At 34.4% G+C, this 24427-nt stretch overlaps 1 protein-coding gene across 2 annotated transcripts in view; it reads right to left on the bottom strand.

The window, feature by feature from the left end:
- ITCH (itchy E3 ubiquitin protein ligase) overlaps positions 1 to 24427 on the bottom strand; it is a 118790-nt gene that overhangs the window by 35132 nt on the left and 59231 nt on the right. For both annotated transcript variants that reach the window (XM_019733743.3, XM_088789192.1), the window contains exons 7-12: positions 18821 to 18866; positions 10349 to 10506; positions 8908 to 9097; positions 7531 to 7626; positions 5746 to 5920; positions 1104 to 1173 (exon numbers count right to left, since the gene is read on the bottom strand). In XM_019733743.3, coding sequence (XP_019589302.2) covers positions 1104 to 1173; positions 5746 to 5920; positions 7531 to 7626; positions 8908 to 9097; positions 10349 to 10506; positions 18821 to 18866 — 735 coding nt within the window. The remainder of the gene's footprint in view (positions 1 to 1103; positions 1174 to 5745; positions 5921 to 7530; positions 7627 to 8907; positions 9098 to 10348; positions 10507 to 18820; positions 18867 to 24427) is intronic.

Consider the following 24427-nt stretch of genomic DNA (forward strand, 5'->3'; position numbering starts at 1 on the left):
TAGGTATCATGAACCCACTCCTGACATCTCAGCTACTTTCTACATTGGCTGAGCCTAAAATGGAAACAGAACTCCAGGTGTGAATATACAGAAAAATGGGACTCTGTATCTTGTGACACACCCTGAGTATTAACACTGGCTTAGCTGATCATGGCATCTTGCGTATGGAAGCATGTAACCCACCTTAAGGTTGTTTCTTAGGCAAAAGGAAGCAGGCACAGTGCTACAGGACTGGTTACATGATAACAAAATAAGTTCATGTTCTTGGCAGTCACATTAAATTTAAATTTTAAAAATATACTTCCAGAATCCATACTACTTCTTGTATCCAAATAATTTTGTAATTTTTATCATCTAAAAACAATACTCTAAGTGCATAGCTAAGCATATACTCATCTTTTATCTGCCATGTTCTGTGGTTTTTTTGAGTCACCGCCATATTGACACTTAAACAGCTATTAGTATAATATCAAAATCAGAAAACTGACACTGATACACTATCGTTAACTACACAGGCTTTATTCAATTTTCATCAATTTTTAAAACTGAATTCATTTATGTAACCGTGTAGTTTTATGCACTTTTCTCCTATGTACAGATTTGTGTAATCAACACTATTGTCAAGATATAGAAGTTCCGCCACCACACAGGAAACACTTATGTTACCTCCTGTATTTGTACCCACTGGCTCTATCTCCTTGCTCCTACTAACCTGTTTTCTATTTCTATAGCTTTATCATTTTGAGAATGTTATATAAATTGAATCATACAGTATATAATCTTTTGAGATTGATTTTTTTTTTCACTAAGCATGATGTCCTTTGAGATTATTGTATCAAAAAACCATTTCTTTTTATTGCTGAGTGAGCCAAATATTTTTAAACTTTAGAAGAATAAAATAATTCTGAATCCCAATACAAGTTTACTATACTAAAAGGTCAAGTTAGAACATTTGGGAAATTTAATGCCTATTTGGCACTCCGGATTAAACCAACACACCCAAAAATCTTCCCAGATATTCACTGAAGCAAGAGCAGGGTATCATGCATAAATATCTCATTTTTAAAATGACCAAATTCAATGAAAAAATTCATGTGACTTACCCCATCCAGGTGGCAGGGGACCAAGGGGATCATATTCTTTATTTTGTGATGTAGCAAACAAATCTTGATTCTAAAAAGAAAAACAACAACAAAAGGTGAAATAATAAGTTGAGAGCAGCTTATGAGTTCTGATATGCCTTCCCTTGCCATGTGCAATATAACACATTCTTACAGAGTTCACATCTTAGAGAGGTGTCACACAGTCATTGATAAATGCCAATACACCCTGGTGGAGAAAAAAAAAATCTTTGCAAACATTTAATGTTTAAAATTACTTGAAATTCAAATATTATAATCATCACCCTCAAATGACCTCTTTTTTTTCTTCTTTAGTTGCAAACCAGTAAGTTAGGGAAATACATAAACTCCCCAAAAGTCATTTATAAATAACTGTATTCAGAGTCATTGGATAGCTGAGAAAAATCTTGTATTTCTAACCCAAAAAGAGAGGATTACATACAGAACAAAGTATACAAGTATACAAAGAACTATGGGAAGAGAATTGGGGGAGCAGGAAGAATAGGTTGTCAGATGAGAAAATAGAACCGTATAGATGACTTCTTAAATTTGTTTGCAATTACCACGTTAGTGGAGAGAGGGAAAACCAGGTGTCAACCACTGGAAAAAGAGATTGACTCCATGTAGGGTTAATGAGTGTGTTTTAGTTTAAATGTATAATAAAGTTGGGATAATTTGTGGTCTCTCAGATTTGGTTAAGGCCTTTCTTCTTTAGTAAGATAAGGCAAATAAATAACAGATTCTAACTGCTTTAAAAAATTATTATGAAAAAAAAGTAAAACAGGACAGCGCACTCTATAAATCCAGTACCAAGAATCAAAATCAATAATTATCAAGACTTTGCCACGTGTCTTTATTTTTATTTCCCTATTTTTTAAATTTTTAAAAAAAATTTTTTATTGGGGAATATTGGGGAACAGTGTGTTTCTTCAGGGCCCATCAGCTCCAAGTCGTTGTCCTTCAATCTAGTTGTGGAGGGCGCAGCTCACTGGCCCATGTGGAAATCGAACCCACAACCCTGTCATTCAGAGCTCGCACTCTAACCAACTGAGCCATCCGGCCTCTCTCCCAATTCTTTACTGAAGCAAAACTCAGTCATCATTTCCCCCTACATATTTTAGTATGCCTTTCTAAAATGTGTGGACACGTTCTTACATAACCACAACATTATCACACCTACCAAATATCTATAATTTTATCATCTAATACCTAGACCCTAATTAGATGCCTCATTGCTGTATTTTTTCAAATCAGGATACAAAGTCCTCACATTACACTGGTTGAGTCTCTTAAGTCTCAATCTATAGTAGTTCCCCCTACTGTCTTTCTGTTTCTTTCCCACGTCACTGACATATTACAGAAACTGAGTTAACTGACTGAAAGCTTTAAAGCATATGAGAGATATTCCCATTTCTGATTTAACAGCTCTTGGAAGACAGACTTACTAAGAACTGGCCTTGCTCCTCTTGAAAGATACAGTTATGAAAAGGAGCAAGATAAGGAGGCCATGAACACTATAAAAGGTGTAAACCCTGATTACAGATCAAGTCTGGTAAGTTTGGCACACGACAAACTATTTTGATAATTTTCTCTAGAACCCAAGCCTATCCCACTGGCTCTCCCTGGACAGGTAAGCTGAGGAAATGCAAAATGAAGCCATGGGCCAGGAAGAGCCATTACAGTGTTACATCATTAACCATATCCATTCTGAGGTTAAAAATGCTGGGTGTATGGGAGTCTACTGCCCTGCAACCAGGGTTAGAACAGAGGCCACTTCACATGCCCAATAAATAGACTTTCTCAGCAACACTCCACCACCCCATCACTTTTTAAGTAGCTGGTATTAAGAATGTTCAATTCGGTTCATATCTTTGGCTAAGTTAAGGGTAACTGAAATAAGCTGTTTAAGTTCTTTACAATTTAGAACCACTCTGTAACAAGAGCAAAGAATAAGAATTTCAAAAAATTGGTCAGATTATTTTGGATAGGAGAAAAGAAAAAACAAACAAAAGAACCATGGATGATGAGGTAAAAGCTGCAATTCAAGAAAAGTTCCAAAGACTCTTGAGTATCAAATTGGTCAAGTTTACAATGAAGCAATACACACTATAGGTGCTCCAGAAATTTGCTTTTAAAGACTAAAGACAGATTTAGTCTTTAAAAAGAATGTTTTAAATGATTATCTATTGTAAAAGTGAGAAAAAGGGCACATTTACAACTGCGGATATGAGAGATAAAAGATAAAAACATTTTTATGCATCTAGTATGTGCTGAACATAACTTAGAAATTTTGTTTTACAGAATCAAGAAAAACCCTCTGAAGTAATTACACACACACACACACACACATACACACACACACACACACACACACACATTTTTAAAGATTTTATTGGGGAAGGGGAACAGGATTTTATTGGGGAACAGTGTGTACTTCCAGGACTTTTTCCAAGTCAAGTTGTTGTTCTTTTTTTTTTAGTTGTTGTCCTTTCGATCTTAGTTGTGGAGGGCACAGCTCAGCTCCAGGTCCAGTTGCTGTTGTTAGTTGCAGGGGGCGCAGCCCACCATCCCTTGCGGGAGTCAAGGAATCGAACTGGCAACCTTGTGGTTGAGAGCCCACTGGCCCAAGTGGGAATCAAATCGGCAGCCTTCGGAGTTAGTGGCTCTAACCACCTGAGCCACTGGGCCGGCCCACGTATATATTTTTTTAAATAAAGTAAATGAGTCTTGATGAGGTTAAGTAACTTACTCAAAAGCCATATAAAGTAACTCTGGAACCAAGATTTGAACCCAGTTATGTCTGACTCCAAAGCCCATGCTCTTTCCATTAGACCCCATATGGAAACTAGCTTTAAAGAAGGCAGGCAAGCTAGGCATTCAAACCTAAAAGAAATTTGGCCAGGCATACCAAAGGTGATTATAATTCAGAAAGAAAAGAAGATATAAAACAACACAGGTAAATAAAAAGGGTAAGGTAGACAAGAGACAAAAATTAATTTCACCTCTAAAACCACTGGGAAGGGGAATATAGTGACAGCTGTCTTCACAGAAGGTGGCAGAAAAAATTGCTGGTCATAACCAGGTAGTGAACGGAAGGCTGCTGATAAAGGTGAATTTGTCTACATCAGAGAGTGATATCTATTATGGTGGTGAGGTCCAAGAAATACACAGAAATATGAAGGAAAGAAAAAAACAGGAACGCTTAGTGAACAAAGAATTTACTCCGATAGTGGTGGAGGGGAAGAAATGGCAATGGAGAGGGTGAGCTTCTCATGAGCTCTTGAAGAGCTGACTTTCTTCTGTTTAAATTCTCTGTGCTCAAACAAATCCCTCTTGTTTGGCATATAGAATCAAATTTCTCCAAGGACTATTTTCGTTTCCTCAGAGAAAAGATCTGTGATACTTTATGAATTGAGAGACTGTAAAATTTCTAGCACCAAAGATTGCATAACAAAGCATTAATACATTTTGGTGTACTTATCACTACTGCTGCAATATTACTGTCAAGGAAAATATGTAAAATTTAATCCATTTCCAGAAAGGAAATATTTTTTACCAAAGATAATTTGATTTTGCCAGAATAATATATTTAACATAATCCTATAAGAAATCAAATTTCTGTAGTCTACCAGAGCACCAAATAATTTATTAGGTAAACTTTACCTTTATGTGTTACAAAGTGATTCAATTCTATCATTTCTGTACAACCACTCGAGTCAGGTGTGCTTAGACCCAAGCCTTCAAATGTTCTGCTGAGTTAGGCAATACTAAATTTAGAACTGTTTTAACTCTTTTCAAACTGCTTGGGTTTATTTTTACTATTGTTTTGTCCATGGATTTTAAATCGTCCTAACTTCTTTTTTATTTTTACTTTATTTTTTTTATTTATTTTTTTAAAGATTTTTTAAAAATTTTTATTGCGGAAGGGAAACAGGACTTTATTGGGGAATAGCGTGCACTTCCAGGACTTTTTTCCAAGTCAAGTTGTTGTCCTTTCAATCTTAGTTGTGGAGGGTGCAGCTTAGCTCCAGGTCCAGTTGCCGTTGCCAGTTGCAGGGGGCACAGCCCACCATCCCCTGCGGGAGTCGAGGAATTGAACTGGCAACCTTGTGGTTGAGAGGACGCGCCCCAACCAACTGAGCCATCCGGGAATTCAGCGGCAGCTCAGCTCAAGGTGCCGTGTTCAATTTTAATTGCAGGGGGTAGAGCCCACCATCCCTTGTGGGACTCGAGGAATTGAACTGGCAACCCTGTGGTTGAGAGCCCACTGGCCCACGTGGGAATCGAACCAGCAGCCCTCGTAGTCAGGAGCATGGAGCTCCAACCGCCTGAGCCACTGGGCCGGCCCTATTTTTACTTTAAATTGTCCTAATTTTTATTTTAAATTCTCCTAACTTCTTTTTTATTAACAAAAGAGGGTGAACTTCAGGAAATGTCAAAGAGGAAAGAATAGGTAACATACAGAAAATATTCTGAGACAAGGTCTAAAAATATCAATAGCAACAACTGGGTTGCCATCCTACTTGTACCTTCCTTCTAATGAGTGTTTTACAACATTTCATATGTAGGAAAAGGTTAAAAACCAAATACTCTTAGAAAGTTTCTAATGCAATGGGCTGCTTACCCCATAAATGAATCTCTGGTTAAACTGCTGCATTGCACCTTGAAGTTGACTACGTTGGAGCTGCCACTGTTCATAGTTCCGGACGGATTCCAATGTTGGCCTCTGCCACGTTGTTGTTCTTGTGAAATGGTCAACATAATAAATACGTCCCATGTTGTCAACCCGCCGTTCCCACCTAAATCAGAATAAAACCTAATTTAACAAATACATGTGAAACAGGTAAGAATTAAACAGACTTAATCTTGACCTTGGTGCATGTTTGTTAACACGTTGCGTACGGATCACGAGAATCTTCGTTTTTTTCTGAGCCATGCGTTAAGGATGGATAACGAGAATTCTCGTTTTTACTGTTAACTCTTTTTACTTTGCATATTTTATTGAATTATTTGTAGAATAATTATTTATAGAATAATTTATTTGTAGAATCTATTATTTATAGAAAAATAATAAATGACATAGAAGCATTTACGCTTTAAAGAGAAGAGTGCATTTTAAAGTAGTTTCTTTTAAAAACCTGCCAGAACAGAGGGGTATGAGGGATTTAAACCCCGCCGTACGCAACGTGTTAAGATTTTACCTTGAGAAACTACTTTTGATTTACCTGAAGTCTTTTATTTTACATATTTTTAATTGGTCTATAAGTGAACTCAAGAATAATGTTCCTAAAAACTTCTTTCTTAAAAGTTCTTCAGATGTATCAGGTTTTTAGAACACAATGTATATCCAGAGAGTAAGTCTCAAGTCATTAAGAAAAAAGTTCTCATTTTCTTTCCAATGTTATTTTGACTGACTGTTGCAAACCTATTAGGGACAATTGCATATACAGCTTTTCAGGTACCAAAAACGATTTTTTCACAAGAATACAACTCTCTAATTTGTCATTTCAAATGGGTGCATATTAAATAAACATTGATATAATAACTTAAATATTATAAGTTATGGTTTCTACCTGGTTAATTTTTTAGGGTTCTTTCCAATATTCTGATATTATAAATAGTAAAATAATAAATACCTTTAATATATGAAAACATTTTTTTCCTTTGCATTATATCTCTTTAGGATAAATTTCCTGGAAAGTATTATTAAGAGTATGTGCACTATTATGGTTACATATACTTCCTGTAAGAGTTGTAACTAATTTAAACCATCACCAGCAATGTTATGAGGTAAAGTTCCTCCACAATCTCACAATGGATACTATGTGATAATTTAACAGGTAAAAACAGTAACTTTTAGGTGTGTAGTTAAGATTACTAGTAAGATTAAGTATTTCCCATGTTTGCTACTGACTTCCCTTGAATACTTTCCTTCCAAATATATAATGTAAATGTTCAATGCTTAACACCACATATTAATATATTCTTTATTTCCCCAAGTATTTTGCAATGACTTCACTATCACATATTAAAATTTTTATATAATAGGGACTTTATCCTTATATATATGATACAGGCTATAATTCTTACTCAGTTAAATAATTACTCCTAAAGAAACTAATCCTAAAATCCTGTGGTTTGAGTCAGTTAAAGTCAGAAGCGAAAACTTGGAAGTTGCAAGACTTATGTAATCTTTAGGTCAGAAATGAGTGAAAATTAAAATCATTAATTATGTTCAATCAACTCTCTGACTCTCTTCTTTCTAGTTTGTACCTAAAAACAAAAAAAAAGTAGACAAAGGAAAGACTGACAGGAAAAGGAAAAGTAAGAATATAGGGAAGATTTTGTACAGATGTAATCTGTAGTTCTGAATAAATACCTTCTTTTTTTCTTTAATTCAGATACTTACCCAGGAGGTAGAGGTTCTGGTCTATCCCACGTTGTTCTTTTTTCAATATGATCTACATAGTAAACTCGCCCATGCTGGTCCATTCTCTGCTCCCAACTTAAACACAAAATTAAAAAGTCTGGTATGGTATTTGTTATGAGCTGCCTGGCCTTTTAACACTGTCTTTGCCTTTTTCTCTTATATGACCATATTACAGAACTGAGGCAAATAAGCACGTCAGTATATAAAGAAGATACCAAAAGAATTTAGGAACAAAATTTTAAAATGTTACCCTGAGAGTGACACTTACTAGATCAGATTTCTTCTGCAGAAGTGTCTGTTCTAAGAGATCCTTATATTTCTAAAGAGGCTTAAAGTTGATACACTGAGGAGACAAAGTCTGTCTCAATCTGATAAGGATATATTCAGGACTTCAGTGGAAAAGAAAGCTGTAATTAACACTATGAAATCTGAAGAAAAACTGAACTAATTTAAGGTCAAAGAACTGTCTGGGTTCTAGAAAAACTGAAATCAAAGAGTAAAACTTTTTATCTGATGTGTCTCTGCACAGCACAACAGACAAAGTCATTCTGAGTATTCTAGTCTCCTTGGTAGGTTTATCTCTAAAGTGAAGAACATAAGACTAAACCATCATCATAGAAGTACCAATTACTTCTAAGAGCACCCAGTTTCTCTTTGCTAATCTCTTACACAAACAACTTTCTAATTTGGCTTCCAAAAAGGAAAATGGCCTAATTACCCACACAAGTAATATAATCTGTTTAGCAATTAGAATTCCTGTCTTGAGAGTTTATTAATTTATCAGCTGGTCAATTAATTTTGATTAGTATTCTGAGCTCTGGATTAATTTGAATGTCACAATGTATATATGTATATAAACTACCAGAGTATTAATTTTAAAAATACTCAGTAGTGATTAAAATAGGATTATGAGTACTAATTTTCTTAGTTTCCTAAATTATTATTACTTTGCTATAATGACTTTATAATGGAAAAAAATTTTTATTTTAAAAAGTGATTTTTTTCCCTTCAAAGAAAAAGTAATCTGAATTAGGTGACTATTTCATTATCTAGCCTTAGTTAACTTTCTATGGTTCAGAGTCCTTCACTAAAAAAAAAAAAAAAAAAAAAAAATATGTGTGTGTGTGTGTGTATATACATGTATTTTTTTTCCTTCCTCTGTGCCCTGAAAATAAAGGAGGAAATTTCAAATGTGGCAAGATTTTTTTTTTTTTAGTTTGACCTTAGACCCCCACCAAAATTAGTTACAATTGCTTGAGGACAGTTTTTTAAAGAATGGAGTTTAATAATATTTTTCTTATTAATCAGTACATGCAGAAGCCTGAGAAAACAAATGTTAACCAACAAGTTACTCACCCAGGTGGTAGGGGAGCTTGAGGTACAGGATTTAATGGCCTAGGGCCTGAGCCTCCAGATATTGTAAGAGGAATTATTAATCCAGATGCTGCTCCTTCAGATGTATTTGAATTTGTATTTGTTGGTGGCAGAGAACCTGTACTAGATCCATCACTTTCAGAAGTTGCAGAAGGTGAACCATTGACAGATGCTATAAAAGATTTGGGAAAAATAGGAAAACAATCTTTTAAGAAATTTAAATTCAGGACAAAATTTTAACTTTAAAAAACAAAAAGGTAGATGACAAATATAAAATTTAACATGTGGATATGCAGATGAAAGTTACTTAAAATAAATAATGGCACATAGACAAGTTTCACTAAATAGGCTTGTTCACAATTTTTAGGTTCTGTTTACCCCACATCCCATTATTAATTATGAAGCACAGACTCTGATTTCCTGATGCCATAGAAAATAAAAACTTTTAGAATAGGTAAGCATTGATATCCCGTGGTATTATAAGTTCATTTATTAATTTTCCAGATCTTTAAAACTGTGCTTCCTATGAAACCTTGCAGATCAGAGACCAATTTTTGATGTTAGTTATAATATGGAAGATCTGACTGATAAGCAATAATATTCTTATAAATAGTTATTAAGTACAGATACCTTCAAGAAATACTTGTTGACAAAACAATTCCTGGAGAAAGTCACCAATATTATGACAAAGCAGTATACAATCTTAACGACTGGGAATATACTGTTAACATAATAATCTACAGAAAAGGGGGGAAAATATAAAATTAAACAAAAGTCATTTAATACAATGACTTGTGGACAACCAATTTACTTTTCTAATGATATTTGGTTTAATTATTTTACATTCCCTGTCCACAGATTAGCAGAGGAAAATGATAAAAGATTAAAGGTTTGTTCTGGCTAATCGGGGAAAAAAATGGATATTCTACCTGTAGATGTTTACATTTTTACTATATGAGATAAGTTCATTTGTTGTATAATTTTTTATTTAAAATCTGAGTATCATTTAGCATTGTTGGGTTACTTGCCATTTACTAATTGTCTTTTTAAAGAATATAATGAGAATAAGCAACCAGATCTTGACTCTATGGCATGCTTATCATATTCAGTTACAGACCCTGACAGAAAGCTGCAATCTTATCTGTACTGCCTATACTTTATATAATACACATATGATTTTCATTCTCAATAGAGCACACGCCTCAATAACTTCACCTCTGGGGGAAAAACTTTGGGAAAAGGCATGTCTTAGTTACCACAGAAAGATCATTCTTGGCCAAAATTTTAAATGTGAAAATACAGCTAGAAAAATCAACCTAAAAGGGTCTGTTGACACTTACTTGAGGATCAATTTCCAAACAGGACATTATTTACAATCATAGTACTGAGAACTATATCCCTAGTGTATGGCTGGAATACACACCTGGTCTACGTGGAGTAGGTGGAGGTGGTCGTGAAGGTCTTGGAGGCCTAGAAGGTTTAAAACCGCCATTTGAGAGTGATGGAGAATTATTCCCATTGACCCTCCTATTTTCACCAGACCCTGCATCCTCAGGGTCGTCTGATCCATTTGTGTTCACTCTGGGTAAAGAAAGGGGGGAAGGGAAGGGAAAAAGAATGGTCTTTAAATTTAGCAAAAAAAACCAGCAGGAAGACCAAAACTTAGTTTTAGGAGTTTGAGAAAAGCTTTCTAATTTCTGGCCAGCCTTATCAAATACACAAAAAGCCCTTGGGTAGGGTCTTCTATATATACCCCTCAGATCCCATCCAGAAATAGAGAGGAGTTGCTGGTTCAGATTTCAAGTAAGACTACGAAGGCCATGTATAAGCAGGAACAGTCAAATTTTCAAAATTCCAAATGCCTTAGAAAGGGCAATATTTTATCACAAGCACAGATAGATAACTTCATCATTTTCTTGATTTCCATTGGCTTTCCGGTTTTGAGCAGGGTTGACTGTTCCACGGCAGAAGAAAGAAGTACACTTATATTCCAGGGACAGGGTGCTCTCCCCGCTATCCCAGCAAATGGTGTATAAAATGTTCAGTTAGTGATCTACAATAGAGGTGCCCAAAGACCTTTTTTTTTAAAAAAAGAGCTACCATTTCTTCAAAGCAATAACATCAATTGGAGGGAAAGAAAGAGGAGAGTGGACACTAACAGGAAATGTCATTTTGAAAGTTATTACTACTGTTCGCTGATATAGTTGATTCCTTTCCCCAAGGGGAATCTAGTCATGGATTAGAAAGCAGAGCTTGAGGTAGCCAGTTTGCAGATACCTCAGCTAAAGCTCTGATATCTACTACCTGGTAAGCAGCAAACTACTACACAGTATCCATTCTCCTGGACCTTCAGAACAAGCCTGAACAAAATAAAATCTAACTGATTCAAGAAATCAAAATAGAGAGGCAGCACTATGTATTAAATCATTTCAAACTATATTCCCCAGAAGGGTCTTCCTTACTTATTAAAAAGTATGGCCTTTCGACCAGAAGCCAAGGGCAACAACACATAGGAGCTCGTTAGAAATGCATAATCTTGGACTTCTCGCCAGACCTACTGTATCAGAAGTAGCATTTTAACAAGATCCCCAGATGATATGTGCAAATAGTTGAGTATGACAAGCACTGCTTTGGAGATTCCTCAAATGCTTATTTGAATAAAGGGAACGGCTTGATAATTAACAGCACCTACTGTGTTTCCCCAACAGTAAGACCTAACTGGAAAATAAGCCCTAGAATGATTTTTCAGGAGGACATCCCCTGAACATAAGCACTAATGCATCTTCTGGAGCAAATCTTAATATAAGACCCGGTCTTATTTTCGGGGAAACACGGTAGTTAATGTAAGCTGCCTGTGAGGCCAAGCCACCCCAGCATGTAAACTCAATGCAGGAAGAGTCAGCTTTGATGCTGCTTCCCCTTCCCGAGGTGCTGAGGCTCCAAACCCATTTTGAGTCATGTACCCCCTCCCCCCACTTTGAGACTCTGAGTATTGCCTCTCTATACTATTTTAAGAGGTTACCAGTTAGTTTTAAAGAAACTAATTAGTTTCTTCCTGATACTTTTTAAAATTAGATAGACAACTGGTAGAATAGATCAGAAGTAGAAAATTGAGGTTTCTAGCTCTGACTGCTATTGACAAGTTATGTGACCAAAGGAAAGTTATTTAATCTCTCTATACCTCAAAAGTTCATTACCTGGAGTAAATGATTTTTAAAAACCTTTTCAACTAGAAAATTCACACTAAATTGCACATCCAGTGCTAGTCAAGTTTTAGCAACATGTGAGGGAGGAGGAACATTCAGGCACGAGGTAAATCTGCTATGAAAAGGGGCGGCAGAAACTGGATTCCAAAAATGTTATGTTCTGTTATTGAGAATTAAAATTGTAAAGATTTTAATATCTATGCTGTTCACCCTTCTAATATCTTGACCTCAAGTTTATCAACATTGTTATCTGACAACCCGTATAGTATGATGACGCCTTAAATTTCCTTAATTCTTAGAATTGCTCCTCTTTCTAGATCTTAAACTCTGAAATCCCTCTACCTATAATCTATTCCTTCTGCCTCCTATTGTATCTTTTATTCAGTCTCATGATGACCTTTAACTTCCCTCTATCTTCACATTCCATCAGCTCCCTTCAAGCCTCACTTGGGCTCCATCATAGGCTACTTTCCCTAGTACCTTTAATTCTTTCACAATTGCCCAATACTCCCCCTTCCCCCAAGCAATCTTTTCACTACAATTAATCCATTTATTTTTTCCACTGCTGTTCTCTGGGGCCAACAAGTAATACTGGAGAATGTTCCACTTGAGAAATCAGGTTTATTTTACTAGAGTAAATAAACTTGGTAAAGTACCAAATTAAAGAGGCAGACTGTTCTATAAAAGATCCTAATAAATTTTCCACTGTGCCCAGTAAGGAAAAGTCCCGAGGTTTTCATTTCCAATGACTCACAAGATTAAAGTCTTTTTATTCCCCTGTTAGTGTATGTGCTGCCTAAGTGAGCATTTTTTTCCTGTTAAAAAGAAATCACAGCTCAAGTCTCCGAGGAGCTAAAGAATTAGAAACGACAGATGACTATGACAACATACACCACAGGTTTAATGGGACTGTTGCACTGGTGTTACAATTAAAACAATAATAAAATAATTAACAGCAGTTTGGTAGCACAAAGAACTTTTACTAGGTCCTGTACAATTATACAGGCCCAAGCGAAAGATAGAAAAACATTAAAATCGCAATTGTTGCTTCTTTACCCTGTATCTTTTTATTCTGGTAGACTTCAGTTGCCTAAAGCTTGATCATGTCAAAGAAGCTGAGGCAGCATGGGCTACAGTTGACATTATTCAACAACTTCAGCTGGGCTTGGAAACTGAACAACTTTCATACTGTTTGGAAATCATTTTCCTGTTCCTTCCTTCCTCCTTCTCTTCCTCCTTCCCTCCCTCCCTCTCTCTCTTCCCTTTCTTTCCTTCTTTTGGAAATCATTTTCTACATCTCTAAGCTACTCCTGGCCATATGCCCAGTGCCCACTGAAAACCTTTTCAATCTATCCAAACACCTAATTCCAATCTGTAGGTGACCCCGACTAGGCTTCTTCCCTAAAATGATTATCTGCTATTTTTCAACTTTCTTCCTTACCTTAACATGTCTCTGTGCCACTAATCATCTTTATCTGTTTGTTGTCTATTTCGGGGGTCGGGGTGGGGGGAATGCCTCTTCACTTCAAGGCTATTATGTCCATGTGTCCTTGATTTCAGCCTGTATCCTCTAGGAATTTCCACCATCATTTAACACCTTGTTTGTATCTTTTATCATCTTCCTTTTTCTAGATCTTTCCTCTAACTTTACAAATATAATTAAACCCTGTAACCTAAAATGAAACGTCCTCAATCCAACTCCTCAAGCTGTTCTCTCATTCTCCTTTCCTTCATTATAATTTTTTGTATTTATGCAATTAATGTATTTAGCGCATTTTAATTTCTAAAATGTTTTCAAAGTGAAAAGTTAGTTTAAATGATAAAATAAAAATTACCTTCAATCCTACATTCTGGACATTATTCCCATTGAGATATGGGAGTATCTCTTGCCAGTACTTTTTCATTGGCTATGACTGTTATCATGCAATGTATGCGAGCACACAATGTCTCATATCCTGGATGAGTTTTTGTTTCTTTGTTTTGTTACTCATTATAAACTAGGCATTTACCCCAAATTATTAAAAAACATTTCTAATGACTACAGAATACTCTATCATATGGACATACCATAATTTAATCATTTTATTTTTGTTGTTTGGACTATTTTTATTTCTTTCAGATAGACTACCAAAATAGAATAGCTGGGTCAAAGTATGCAAATATCATAAAGACTGAACTATTAATTGCTCAATTAAAAATTATTTTTTAAAGGTAATAATTGATCTGTTCTCCCATCAGCTAAAAAGGAAAATGCTCATTTAACTATAAAGTATTTAAGCATTTTTAAATCGTTGCCAATTTGGCAAATAAAAATGTTAATGTTCAACAATATTTCATTTACAGGCCATTTGAGTTTCTTCTTCCATGAACTGTGTATGTCTTTGTACATTTTTATATTATATGAGAACAATTTTACAAATAATAAGGAATATTACAAATAAGGAATTTGTAATAGAGGATATTATAATCTGATACTAATTTATCATCTTTCATATTGGTTAAGTATCTGTCATTTGCTTTTAATTCTGTATTTTTAAATATACGAGTTTTATATTTCTACATAATTAAATTTATTCAGAAATAAGTTAACCAGTCATATTTTTTTCTAGAGGTTTTACAGTTTCATTTCTTTGAAATCAACTTTAAAATCAACCTGGAATCTACTCTGATCTTGGGATGAGCTGAAGCTCTAAGCTGATTTTCCTTTTTCCACACAGCCAGTTTTCTCTGGCTTGATTAGCCTAACACCTCACTCTCTCCAGCAGTATGTGAGTGTTAAATATTAAATAGCCTGTCTAATTAAGAGAAAACATTTTTCTCTTAACTTCTGTGACAATGCTTTTCTAATCTTGTACTCCCACCTCTAGCCCTTCCTTCTTTGGTTTGTCCCCTTCCTCCCATTCACTAAATATAGGTCTGTAAGGTACTGTTCTTGTCTTCCTTTTCCTTCTCCACGGATTTTCCCGTGGTCTTAAATTCCATGATTTCAAAGATCATCTCTTAAAATGATTCGCAAATCAGAATCTCTAATTTTTGTCTTGTTCCCAGCCTCTGGTACCAAATTATTAACTAAATGCAGGAGATACTGGTTCTGTGGGTAACACTGCTATCCTCCCAGGCAGTTTGACTGTTTTTCTCTCCTGTGCCCCTTGACGATACCTAAGCCCCATTGATTTCACTTCCACATACTTCCCCTACTCTTCTACCACCACTGCTCCAGTTCTAACCCTTATTGGCTCTCAGTGGATTACTGTTAACAACTTCTCACCTAGGTCTTCCCAGGTTTACTTACCACCACATGATCCAAACTATATACTATCAAATAAAATAATTTTTCCTATGGAGTTTTGATCATACTAATGCCCTGTTCAAATATTTTGAGACATTGCTCTTCATAGAAAAAGGTTTTATAAGCCCATATATTTGCAAACCAAAATCTCCATCTAGCCCCAACCTCTGTAATACTAAAAATAACTTTTTAAAAAAGCATGCCACTTTAAGCATCAATAAGGCATGAAATTATGAACTCAGGCTCTGAAGGTAAGATAGTCTGAGATTCAACTGTGCTACTTACAATAGTAACTCAGGGAAGTTTTCTCATTAGCTGTAAAAAATGATACCTACCTACCTAGGTCTTAGAAACCTGCAAGACACTGTTCTTCAGATTATCTATGACAATCTGATTCTTGATTCTACTATTGATTGATTCTACTCTCAAATTTACCGCCTGCCATTTCCTTCTCCACCTCCATGACTATTTTTCTTCCTTCTACCTAGAACTCCTTCCTCTCTCCAATTCCCTCAAGACATGCACATCCAAATTATAACTTTATAACTATGCTTTATGATTTTAGGTCAAATGCTATTTCTTCCATGAAGCTTTTGCACATTTTATGCAATGATTTACATTTTTAAAACAATCATGTATTATTTCTAATAAAAATAGAAACAGTTCAAAAAGATTCAAACTAGCTCTGAACTAAAAGAGTATGAGATTAAGATGGAATGACATTTCTAACAAATTCTGCAAGCCTAGATTTTAAAAAAATAGACTTTGTTATATAACTGAATAGATTTCCCATAATAGTTTGTTGTACTCTAGGAAATACCTCTTTATCCTGGTCTAGCAGCATCAGCATCACCTGAAAACTAGTGAGAAATGCAAATGTTGGGCCCCACCCTAGATCTAAAGAATGAGGAACTAGAGATGAGATTCAGCCATCTGTGGTTGAGCAAGTCCTCCAGATGATTCTAATGTACTCTGAAGTTTGAGAAATATGCCCATACTGAAATTGCACTGACGGTTTATTTCAGTTCCTTTAATAAGTGGATGTAAAACTAAAACCTGAAATGGGATTTTGAAAACCAACAAGAAAACCAATACACTATACATAACTGTCAGTGTGAATGCACTACCACCATTAATTACCTTTAAAAAATAATTAACTAATTATGTACTCTACTGTGACTTTGTTCCTCTGCTCCACAATCTTATAAACCACTGCTTATCTCACCATACATCTGTATCTGACCTATACATAACCTCAGATGTTTATGGACAGGATAAAAAGAACCCTGGAGAGAACCAAGATGCTAATATAATAAGGTCATAAGAAATATACAAATCAAAGAGTAACTGTCAGGAAGATACATCTAACAACAAAATCTTGAACACTAGGCACCAATCATCTTAGTATTTCATAAAAATGACAGAAGACAATACCGAGAAACATAAAACATCCAGACATGCTATGGGGGAAAGTAGACCAACAAGACTACATTCATGATATACATAGAGCTTGGATTAGGACAGAAAGATAAAACAACCTAGAACTGTTTAGTAAACTACTTAAATGATAGCTGGGGCAGGGAAGAGTGGAAGCCATTGCTCAATAGATATATATTGCCTGCTTTTTAGTCTTATAGTTATGTAGTCTGCAAATAAAAGCAAAGGGAAAAAGCCAGTCATGGCCATGACTGTTATATAGTAACATTTAAACAGCATTTGACAGTTTGCAAAATGCTTTTCAAACCAATCATTTCAGAGATATGCTTTCTGAAATAAAAGCTAATACTGGTACAAAGGAATTCATGCTTAACACAAAAGACATGCTCAAACACTAGTCTGGCAGTCTCAGAAAACTAGAAGACACTGTTCTCAGATTACTTATGACAATAATTCACTTGGGAAAATGTAAAGCATTGATTAAATAAATGGCATGAGGCTAGGGCTCTAGCAATGCCTTTGCAAGAAATTTATAGTTGTCTACAGTGGTTTCATAAAAATAAGAAAGACATTTGCAAAAAAGAAACAACAAAAGTCTGGCATAACAGAACCTTTCAATGGGCATATAAAATTCTTTCACATTCTCACTTATTAATGCAAAAATAAAAGTTTATTATACAAAAGGAGAGTTAATTGACCAAAGCAAACTGAAACATTAAAACATTTTTATGGGAAAATTTCACGAATACAAGTAATCAAATAAATGTAAAACTAAAAAGAGGCACAAAAGGCGTAAGTTGTCTTCCAGTCTACAGAAATATTTATGTAACTTAAAAAACCTTTTCTATTGCCTTTAATCACAGTGAGAAATAAAATAGTTATTTTTCTCTGGCCAAGAAGTTACTACTTCTTAATAATACTCTACCTCTGGTGAGATTAGTATAGGAGATAATTGTTTGTCACAGAGTGACTCTGTGAAGGTAGAGCTCCATTAGGTAAAAAACAACAGCTTTACAAACTTTGATTTTCCTAAAGATCTTAATGAATTCTTTTTAAAACATTTTATATGAAATTGTTCATACATCACAAAAGTAGATAGACTAGGACAACAAACTCCCATGTACCTATCAACTCACCTTCAACACCTTCATTTTGTTCTACTTGCTCCACCTATTTTCCCCTACAGTATCTGACACTATAATATCCCATCTTTTTGGATATTTTCCTTTATGTTCTACGGCACTGCATTTCTGATTTTTCTTCTCCTCCTCTGACTATTCCTTCTGTGGTTCATCTTCTTCCTATCCACTACCCACCCAGTCTAGGGAAAAAAGGAATCCAATGGAATTTTATAACTCTTTATTTCAGACATGTCACTTACTGCTTTAAGACTAGGATAGTCTCTTCCTAATTATCATCTCCCATTGCCAGTTTCCAGGAAAACCAATAAACACTTAAAGTCTATTAAGTGAGTTAACACACCCAAGGCATTCAACACTTTCAGGCCCTAGACTCAAAGCAGATAAGGCACATGAAAGCGCTGAATCTAAGCTAAAAGCAAACAATTGGTACAAATCTCTGCCCCTTCTAATGAAGGCCCAGATGATACCACAGGTAGTGGTGACCTTCACAGATACCCAAAAGCTTCTATCTTAGAACAGCCCAGTGTAGGCCTTGGGATTCTGAACTTCCTGCCTTTGAAAAAATGCCAATAATTCATTATCTACAACCAGAAGGAAGTATTATCAATCGGGTAACCCTGGCCTACTCCAGAAAAGTCAGATAAGCTAAGAGTCTTGAATCTTTCATACATATTTCTTTCCTTACCTTGAGCAATGCATTTTTGACACTCATTTATCCTTATATCAATATGAACTTGAAATTTTACCTAAAATAAATCTTTATTCATTCTCCGTTGTCTCTTTCTGCATTCTTAGTAAACAATAAGTAAGTGAACTGTTACCTTGTTTCATCCTTGGGTCTGGAGCCATCGTCATTCTGTGAAGTACCTTTAACATCAATAAAAGTTAGACAGAAAATGAGTTTCAAAGTGGTTTTCACCTTTTCCCTAAACATGCTATGTAAGCAAAGCCTTTTACTGAATCTTTCGAGTAAAGAACATACTAGAACTAATTCCAACGTGACATTTAAAAGGAAAATGTGATGATGTTCATACAATTGAAATAAGAAAATTTTACCAAAATTTTGTGCAAATGTTTATCATTTGTGTAAGAAATATTAATTAGTCAAGGTATATTACTTCTGGGCTACTTCTGCCTTTCTTAAAATATGTTTGCTTGATTCTAATACAAATCTAATATTTTAGCCATCGTTTATATTACAAATACCTCACCAAAAAAGTACTAATCAAAAGCAGGATGAAGAATAAAACAGATTCTGAAAACAGAAAAACCAATAACTTCTCTCTTATGCAAGGGCCTGGAAAACAGCTTCAAGAATAGGAAGCACAACTGGGTCTCAAAGTGGCCAAAATGAAAGCCACAACAGTCACACTTTCTTCAAATTTCATTCATGGGAAATATCCCCAGGATTCAGTTAAGGGCCTATGTACTATAAAATGTAAGAAGGAGGCTGCTAGAGATAGGCACAACGATTGCAGCAAAAACAGAGGAGGAAAAACTATAAAATGCAGAAACAAGAACTCAAGTTTAATAGTCTAGGTCCATTTAGTTAAAGAACTATTGACTATTCCCTTATGAATAGTCAAATCTTTAAACAGTGAAATCGTCACTCTATTACTCCAAAGCTTAATTAGTACCTTAATTCATTAAAAAGATGCTGAGTCACCACTGTATCATACTCAGCAAGGTTGGCAAGTATCTCATCTAGTCTAGAAATATTACCTTTTAAAAAAATGGTAGAGGTGAAGAGATAAAATGTGGTATATCTATGCAATAGAAAACTATTCAGTAATAAAAAGGAACAAACTATTGAAACATGCTGCCAGGGGGGACCCAAAAAACATGCTAAGTGAAAGAAGTCTCACAAAAAAGACTACATATTGTATGATTCCATGTATATGAGATGTCCAGAAAAGACAAATTTTTAGATACAGAAAATAGATTAGTGGTTGCTTGGGGCTGGAAGTGAGAATATGATTTCCTATAAATGGGCAAGAGGGATCTTACTGGGGAGATAAAATTGTTCTAAACCCAATTTACAGTAATAATTGTATCACTCAGTTAAATTACTAAATATCATTAAACTGTACACTTGAAATGGGTGAGTTATGAAATATAATATATACCCCAATAAAGCTGTTAAAAATGGTTTTAAAAAATAATACAATGAAATATATTTTGGCTGAAAAGGGTATGAATTTATAAGAATTATTTTTATATGGAATATAGTTCCCCTAAAATAGCTGATAAATAAAACAAATGAAATCAGAAAAACCAAACCAAAATATCCAGCATAAGTTACTAAAATATGTCAATTAGTATCCTACTTTTCTCAAAAATTAAGAAAACCATTTGGAATAATCCATTTAGATCTACCAATAACTACTACTAAATTTTCTAATGTACTACAGTGAAGCATAATATTTCATGTGGACTGAGGCCAGACTGCCTGGTCTGTATCCTAGCTTCATGTACTGTATCATGTACTAACTTTGTGACCTTAGAAAAGTACACTTGACTCTCCTGTGTCTTTCAATTTACATATAAAATAGGGATAATAATGATACCTACTTCAAAAAACAGTTGCGAGAATTAAACATAAACATTTAGAACAGTTATATGTGCCAGCACATATAAACATTCCATAAATATTAGCTATTATATTGTTTCTCACAATTTACATTTCATCAGCAAAGTTTGAATAAGGGCCAATTTTTAAAAATCTCTTGTTTCACCTGAATATAGAGTGAAGCCATAACTATAAAATTTATGGCCTAAGTTATTTAAATCTAGTCTTGTGCTTTCAACCAGAGAATAGTTTAAATACACATACAAAAGATCCAACACTTTTACAATGAATGTCTAAGAAAAGAACAATGGCTGTATTTAAAGTTTGTATTTTACAAATATTAATACATTCCCAATCAAAATTTCTTCAAGAAAAAATGATCAAATTTCCAAATGTACATATTTTATCCACAGAACACTTTGAAAGAAGATCTACAAAGTTCTCTTCTACTCAGTGAGCTACTCAAATGGACTCCCTGCCACAAAATAACTAGCTCTTAGATGAAGCAATTTAACTGTTCCTATTTTCTGGGTGCCTGCCTAGCAATCTCAAAAGAAAAACAAGTGAACTGAAACTAGAGCAGTATCAGGGTGCAATAAGCAAATGTGAAAGAAAGGGTTACCCTGAGGGCTATCTATTACCAGCTCTGTCTGAGATGGATCAGAAAGAACTTGGGTTAGCAGCAAGGTGAAGGGGCTGAATCAGAGATTGTCACATTAGGCTGGGGATCCTGGAAAGGAGCTAATTTTCCCAGGTAGGTGGCAAGTCCTGGCACTAGCAGAAGCAAAAGAAATTTTTTCTGGAGCAAAGAATCCCCAATTTAGGCCTCTAAGATTTCACAAACTAAAATAAAATATAAATTGGCAATCGAAGAGCAGCAAACACATAAGAAAACAAGCCTCAATGAAGGAGAGCTACAAAATATTTATATCTCTGAAGATTTCTGATACTAGAATTTTCAAATGGAGAATGTAAAAATACGTATCAAAAGAAAATTAACAAACATGAAATAAGAAACTATCAAAAATAAGCATCAGCAATTTCACTCCTAGGTGTGTACCCAAGAGAAATGAAAATGTGCACAAAGAAATTTGTACACAAATGATTATAGCAGCATAATTTTAAGTCATTAATAGCCTAAGACAAAATGTCCATCAGTGGATGAATCGATCAATTGTGGCATACAATGGAATATTATTCAGTTACAAAAAGGAAGAAAGTATACTGATACATGTTTCAACTTGAATAAACCTGAAAAACAATATGCTAAGTGAAAGAATCCAGACACAAAAGGTCAGATACTGTATGATTCCGTTCTTATGATATATCCAGAATAAACAAGTTCACAGAGACAAAAAGCAGCTCAGTGATTAGCAAGGGATGGGTGGGAGGAGGGAATGAGGATTACTTACGTAAGGGGCAAAGGTTTTATCCGGGGTGATGAAAAAGTTTTGAAATTAGGAAAGAGAAGTAGTGGACACACATCATTGTGAATACACTAAATGCCACTGAATTGTATACTTTAAGGTTAATTGGATGTTATGTAAATGTCACCTCAATTAAAAGAATCAAAAAAAGAAGTCTATTTGAAGAAACAATAAATGCTATAAAGCTGAAAATGCATACATTATTATATCCCAACAATTCCACTCCCAAATATATATCCTGCGTACCGTACCTTCAACCTGTACACCAGGAGACATACAAATACATAAATGCAAAAGTGTTCAATATATCATTATATGTTCATAATGGCAAAAAACTGGAAACAACCAAATGTCCTTTGGCATAAAAATAGATAAATTGTGGTATATTCACCCAACGGATTATAATGCAGAAGTGAAATAAATGAGTTACATATACAATAATATGGATAAATCTTAAAAGGCAACTTTGATATTTTCATAGAGCTCAATAAAAAGTACAAGTAGTACACTGTTTAGGGATACCTGCATATGTAATAAAAAAAATTTTAAGTAAGAAAATTATAAATTCAAATTTCAGACTAGTAATTATCGTTAAGGGGAGAAAAATGATAGAAGGAAGAAATTACAGGTGGATACAATAATATCGTTAATGTTATAATTCTTTCGCTATGTGGTAGTTCATGGTGGTCATTTTATTATGCTGGTATACTATATCATATTTATAGCGTAAATATGAGAATATATGCTATATATCATATATGAGAATATAAATCAAAGTGCTTTGTAAATTATAAAAACAAATGAAGAATACAGTAAAGTATTAGTCAAAACTAATAACAACCATACTTAATACTTAGATTTGTAAATTTGTAGCACTGGTAAAGTAAAATAAAAACATAAAAGTGTGGAAGGGGAGTTTTACTAGCTTTTTGGGGAAGGGGTTAGTCAAACTTCCGAGCATACATAAAAAAATGTTCAAATGTAATCAAATATTTAAAAATACCATTACAGCAAAGTTTCTCTCTATAAAATAATTAGTTGGTACCCAGACCCAGTTGAGATCTGGTAATTTCAAATAATTAGTAAAGCAAAAAATTTAGACTAGTTTCTTAGAATTTATTACACTGATAAAAAACATTACAGATATATTCACAAATGAAAATGGCTATTTACCCTAAAATTAAAAGGAACCACAAAAACTAGAGTTTAAATGCAAGAAAGAATGAGATAAAATAAAAATGAAATAGAATATACACAATAAGAACCAAAGGCCACGTATTCCAAAAACTATCCCCAAATTAATTTTAAGTACACCTCCAGAGTATACATAGTAAAGAATATAGATCTTTACAAAAATATGTTCGTTTTATAATAATAAATTTAAGAGTAAAATTTCTCTTTAGGAAAACTAGTTTGACAATACTATTTTTTGGTGTTTCTTGCTGGATATCTTATTTGAGGAGACAGGTGTTAAACTAACATTCCATCACCACCCATCCAAAGAACTAAAAATAGATGAATGGGAAGTTCTTGTAGATATGAACCCTTAATTTGTTAATTTATATCTGAGAGCTATAACAATAAGTCTTCCTAACTAGCAAATTAAATAAAGGCTTCTTCCCTACAAAAGCAGTTAACTATGTAGTTAACTAGAGGAAAACATCAGGGCAAATTCTAAACCAGACAAATAAGAGCATCAAAGAAACATCAAAATTAAGACTCTTGACTGGATATTAAATTTGTACCCTGAGTGAGGGTGGGGATGTGGGATGTGGGGTGAGATATAAAGTTCTCTAGTTTTTAAATAATGCTCGAAGTGGGAAGAACAAACAAAATACTGAGTAAATTTTGTTTCACTTGAAAAAGGTTTACTTATATAACTGCCATTTTTAGAAAATTTATCCACCAGAAAGAATGAACGAAAAATCTGTAAGTATCAAAAGAGATAATGCTGTCTCATCAGGAAAATGCAAATTTCACAGTATATCTAAATATATAGCAAGCTGTATTATTTGGTGACTTTTCACACCGAAATTCATATAGAGATTTCTTTTTATATATATTATTTAAAAATTAACCAAAAATATCAATGTCTACAAGATCAGATTTCTTATAAAAACCATCCTACCTATGTGCTCTTCCGAAAAAACTTCTGATTGAATGTACTTGGAGAAAAAAAAAAATCTAAAAATTTGTAGAAATATTAGAATACAAAAGTAACACATACCCCCAAAGCTCTTATCCAACCAAACAATGCCCAGGTGCTGGAAACTCAATTTTAGTGCTAAACTCTAATTTTCATTTTTGGCTTCTAGCTCAAGTTATAGAAATGGAACCAATCAAAGAACCATATAAGTGCAGTCCCCACGACACATGCTTGAGGGCTGAAGTGGGTTTTGTTTGCTTGCTTACAATCATGATGTACTTTAAAT

Source organism: Rhinolophus sinicus, chromosome 13, assembly GCF_057876585.1.
Source record: "Rhinolophus sinicus isolate RSI-liver-muscle chromosome 13, RSI-T2T, whole genome shotgun sequence".
NCBI lineage: Eukaryota > Metazoa > Chordata > Mammalia > Chiroptera > Rhinolophidae > Rhinolophus > Rhinolophus sinicus.